Source organism: Populus nigra, chromosome 10 (assembly GCF_951802175.1).
Source record: "Populus nigra chromosome 10, ddPopNigr1.1, whole genome shotgun sequence".
NCBI classification, from domain to species: Eukaryota; Viridiplantae; Streptophyta; class Magnoliopsida; order Malpighiales; family Salicaceae; genus Populus; species Populus nigra.
Genome location: NC_084861.1, coordinates 15770000 through 15775113, shown reverse-complemented (window position 1 = coordinate 15775113; position 5114 = coordinate 15770000). Strand labels below are relative to the sequence as shown.

The 5114-nt window shown below is 37.7% G+C and overlaps 1 protein-coding gene across 2 annotated transcripts; it reads left to right on the top strand.

Annotated features, from left to right (window-relative positions):
* Positions 1-818: 818 nt before the first annotated feature.
* On the top strand, positions 819-3971 carry LOC133704067 (vesicle-associated membrane protein 727). 2 transcript variants are annotated; one of them, XM_062128804.1, is made up of 6 exons: positions 819-944; positions 1617-1861; positions 1953-2148; positions 2233-2353; positions 3462-3524; positions 3604-3971. In XM_062128804.1, the coding sequence occupies exons 2-6, from the start codon at positions 1669-1671 to the stop codon at positions 3745-3747; spliced, it is 717 nt and encodes a 238-aa protein (XP_061984788.1). In that variant the 5' UTR covers positions 819-944; positions 1617-1668; the 3' UTR covers positions 3748-3971. The 2 variants fall into 2 exon arrangements, with proteins under 2 accessions (XP_061984788.1, XP_061984789.1); XM_062128805.1 differs by having other exon boundaries at positions 891-1006.
* Positions 3972-5114: the final 1143 nt, after the last annotated feature.

Sequence of the window (5114 nt, the reverse complement as noted above, 5' to 3'; positions counted from 1 at the left end):
TTTTTCATGGCCAGCATAGGAGGAGGAAAGAGAGAAAAAAAAAGAGCAACCAGTGCAAAACCATCATTTAAAACACCACACGCACCACCACACGTGGGAGAGGATATTGTGGAGCTTCAAACACTGTGGAAAAAACTAGCGTTATTTCATCTGACGACATCTTACGCAGCTAAAAAAACATGAAGGCAACTTTGTTTTAATAATTTTTTAAAATAAAAAAAATTGAATCACACTTACTCAACCTAATAATAATATAAAAAAAACCAACTATCTAGGTGGTTGTCTGGTGGTAAGAGTTTGAAACCAAGAGATTTGCTCCCTCTGTGGTCTCAGGTTCAAGTCCTGTGGTTGCTCATATGATGGTCAGTGGAGTCTTACATGGTCGTTAACTTCAGGGCCCGTAGGATTAGTCGAGGTGCGCGCAAATTGGTCCGGACATCTACGTTAAACAAAAAAAACATAATAGAAAAAACCTATATGAAATAACAAAAATACCCTTATATCTAAAGTGCTTAAGAAATTTGATATAGGGGTAATTTAGTCATTTTAATTTTGAAAAAAAAAACAAATAAAACACCCCTTAAAGTGATTAAGTGAAAGTAACTCTTAAAAATAATTTATGACATTTAAACCCTTGTGAGAAGACCAAACTATCCTCCTAGTAAAGCATATTTTTCTTGTAAGGTAGGGGTAAAATAGTAAATTCCTTATACAAAGCACAGTAAATTATGAGTTAATACGGGGTAAAAGTCTGATTTTTAGCTTTATATATAATAGTCTGATTTTTAGCTTTATATATAATAGTCTGATTTTTAGCTTTATATATAATAATAAATTCTGAAAAATCCACAGAAAGATAAAATAAAATAAAAAAAACACCAACATCTCTCTAGCGCATCTCTCAACGGCTCAAGGACAAGTCTTGCACTCCCAGCAAAGTCCAGGTTCCCCCTTAATCTCTCTTCCTTACTTCATCCTGACTTGGATCAGAGTTTTTACGACAAGAGTAAAATTCATTCCTTATTTTTTAAAAAATTAATTAGATTATCAAAACCTGTCATTTAAACCGACCTAAGCTGTTTAATTTTGCAATTAATTCTCAGAATCTCTTATAGATTCTGTTTGCATTACTTCTGTTTGGTTGCCGGGAAAATCAAGGAAAATTGGGTGGAAAATCTGTAGTTAATGCATGCATCGACTCTTTATCTTCTTCACATGGAAAACCTAAATATGGGTTTCGAAGTTTCTGTTGTTGGATTCCGAATTCCTTTGATTTCCTTGCTCTTTCTCGTTTTTTTTCCTTTCTTTGTAACCGAAGAGATGATTAGGGTTGAATTTTTGTGAATTGATATCTGTTTTAGCTTGCTTTCGCTTAAGATTTGATGGATACTTTGTTTTCTTTCTAAATCTGAGGTTTTGTTTACTGTTGGAGCTGTATTTGTGGCTATCTAAATATGTTTGATACTTTATTTTTATGGTTAATCTATAATCATAGACTAATTTGTGAGCTGGGTTTTTGTTTTTTCGACTATTTATAATCTTGACGAGAATTTTGTGTTTTGTTGCTGAGGTTTGAAAGTTGTCTGATTTTTGGATCCTTGACTTTTTTTTGTCAGGTTCATATTATTTTTGAGGATCCTGAGGTGAAGGGAAACGATAATTTTAAGGATGAGTAGTCAGAGAGGCTTGATATATAGTTTCGTGGCAAAGGGAAATGTGGTTTTAGCAGAGCACACTTCATATTCAGGGAACTTCAGTACCGTTGCTGTTCAGTGTTTACAGAAGCTCCCTTCCAATAGCAGCAAGTACACGTACTCTTGTGATGGGCACACGTTTAACTTCCTCATTGATAATGGATTTGGTAATGTTTTGTTCTTGTTGACTGTTGATTTAGAGTTTAGGTTCTTGTCATAGGGAAATGTGTGCTGAAGGTTTTTGTGTTGGGTTTGCAGTTTTTCTTGCTGTTGCAGATGAATCGGCTGGGAGGGGTTTGCCTTTTGTATTTCTTGAACGAGTGAAGGATGATTTTAAACAGCGGTATAGCGCCAGTATTAAAAATGAGGCACACCCACTAGCTGATGATGACGACGACGACGACTTGTTTGAAGATCGATTTAGCGTCGCCTACAATCTTGACAGGGAGTTTGGGTGAGTGGTTCTGTTTATGTTAAATTTTAAGGTTTCTGTTGTTACATGTTGCATTAACTTTTGATATCCCGTTCTGTTTAACAGGCCAAGACTAAAGGAGCACATGCAGTACTGCTTGAACCACCCAGAAGAGATCAGTAAGCTATCCAAGTTAAAGGCTCAGATCACGGAGGTCAAGGGGATTATGATGGACAACATTGAAAAGGTACATGTTCATGTTTTGTTGAGAGTAATGTTGGTGATAAATCAATTTATGTTTAGCATTATAGTCAAAATATGCTTTCTGCTACATAATTTCTCACCATCATATTAAGATGGAGATTTCGGCATGAATGGATGCTGTTTTCTTTTCTTTTCTTTTTTCTGTAACAACAAATGGATGCTGTTGACTCTGGTTCCTTATGCATTTACCACCAGTATGTTAGTGTGAATGTATTTTTCCTCTCTTTCTTTTGGTTGGTGGCGGGAGGGATGTGGAAGGTGTAAAATTGCTTCTTATCACTCCATTTGCTTGCTACTTGGTTGATTCTGGACATCAAGGTGTATGAGTATTGACTGCTCATCTGATAGAATGTCAAGAATAAAGTGAAGCTTTCAGGTAGTCACCTTAATATTACTCCACTGAATCTACTCCACTTCAGGAATGTGCTCTCTCAGCGTAAGCCGTTGAGGATCATGAATATTATCCCCACGCACGAAAACAATCTTCATCACTTCTCTAGTCATTGACAGATGGGTAATTGGTGATTATTGACAAGGGACTCATTAGAGATAAACCATCATTTCTCCGATGTTTTAGCACACCGTATCATGTTATTGATCGACGGGGCTGAGCATGCCATGAATTCACTGGTTAATTTGGTGATCAATAAAGGCAACTTTGTTGGTTACTTAATGGTATTGCTTTCACCTTGAAATTCAAGCATAGATTCCTTACCTGGAGATCAGTGATGTTACCTGACAAAATATCTGGTTTGATGTTTGTGGATGGGAATTTTATGTTTGGAAGCATCAATTTACCTTGTATAGCTGACATGCAACATAGGAGTTGGGCATATTTGGCTGAGATTGACAACTGCAGTTGCTACTATCATGTGATTGATATTACACTGTTGCAAGTTTAGTAATTTGGAGTTGGTCAGGTTTGTTCATCACTTGAAACAAGTTAAACTACTGTTATAACTTAATACATAAGGCTGGTTGATTTATATTATGTGCAGTCAACTAAGATTGTTTAAATTTAATCTTACGCCAATCTGCAAAGTGATTAACAAGTTTTTGTTGAATATAGTGGCTAATTTAGTGAATTGCAGGTTTTGGACCGTGGAGAGAGGATTGAACTTCTGGTAGATAAAACAGAAAACCTCCAGTTCCAGGTACATACCATTCATTGGTTACCTCTGAGTGCCATTTTGGGGGACCTTGTAACAGTTTGCTTGTGTCCTTGCAATACAGGCTGACAGCTTCCAGAGGCAAGGAAGGCAATTGCGACGGAAGATGTGGCTTCAGAATCTCCAAATGAAGTTGATGGTGGGAGGAGGAGTCCTTGTCGTAATTCTGATCCTGTGGTTTGTTGCTTGTGGAGGTTTCAAATGTTAGACTGCTAGGGTAGCAAGATGGCTAATGTAGTAGCATTTGCAGTTTGCTTTATATTCTGTTGTACAGTGGTGCTTGAATATGGAGACTACTCCCGGAATTTAGATCTACCCTTTCAACATTGTAATTAAATATCTGCACTTGATAATCGTTCTGTATTTCTGTTGATATAACTTCTATCTGTAGAAGTTGTGGCCTAACTGAATGAATAATTCTTTGAACTTAAATTGTTCGCCACAGATTGCCAATTGAAATCTTGAATAATTGAAAAACAGGTATTCATAAATTGAAAAAAAAGAAGTTATTTTATCTTCTAAAAGCCAGGATTTAAAATGCTATATAAGCGAAAGCTACTTGGTTGACTAGATGATTTGTTTACCGTGGCTGGGAAAAACATAAGCTACCATGAAGAGAATACAGGTATTTAATTTTGAATTATCTTCTAAACCTTAATAGGCTATGTTATTAAACACTAAACTTGTTTGAAACTCAAGTTAACGTAGCAGCATGAATGTCTATGATAAACTAGAGTGAGGCTAATTTTCTCTCTTTATTTAAGAGGTTGTTTGTCTTGCTTGAGTGACAAGGTGTTGGGGTAATTTTTCAAGGTTTGTCTTGTTTGGGAGTGCAAGTTTATGTCCATCTCTCATGGAAGTCTATCTCTCATGGAAGACGAGGAAGAACTTGTATTGGAAAATGTAGACTCCGATACAACAGTGCAATCTTACGATTTGTGCTTGGCCGGACGCTTCCTCACAGACAGATCTATCAATTTTAATGCTACGAGGAACAAAGTGGCAAGGCGTCCAGGCAGGGGTATGTGCACTAGGGAACTCAGCGACAGCAAGCACTTGATTCAATTTTTTCGGTGTGGATATGAAAAGGGTTCTTGAGGGGGCTCCCTGGACGTTTGACAATAATTTGCTTTTGTTACATCGACTTGTTGAAGGTGATGTCCCGCCTCAAATCCATGTTGATTTTTGGGTCCGAATTCATGAGCTTCAAGTGGGTTATATGTCCTTAGGTATAGGCAAGCAACTGGGTGACTTTATTGGTACCTCTGTTGATTATGATACCATCAACAACAATGGAGCTCGGAGGAGCTACATGAGGATCAGGGTCACAGTTGATACTCACCACCCTTTGAAGAAAATACGCAAGGGAGAAGGCTCCTCGTATATGGTCCAGTTCAAATATGAAAGACTTGGTCATGCAGATAGATTTTGTGAGCATTTGTTTGAGATGCATGAGAGGGAGGGACTGGGGGACATGGTTAAGGGCGTCGGCAAGGAGAAGCTCCGGCGAGGATGGTGGTCGATGGCTGCGGGAGGGTACCGAATCTGTAACTGCCACGTTATTCCAGCCTCCTA

Coding starts and splice junctions, on each gene's coding strand:
- LOC133704067 (XM_062128804.1), top strand. CDS start 1,669: ATGAGTAGTCAGAGAGGCTTGATATATAGTTTCGTGGCAAAGGGAAAT. Junction 2,149..2,232: donor AATCTTGACAGGGAGTTTGG/GTGAGTGGTTCT, acceptor TCTGTTTAACAG/GCCAAGACTAAAGGAGCACA. Junction 2,354..3,461: donor TGATGGACAACATTGAAAAG/GTACATGTTCAT, acceptor AGTGAATTGCAG/GTTTTGGACCGTGGAGAGAG.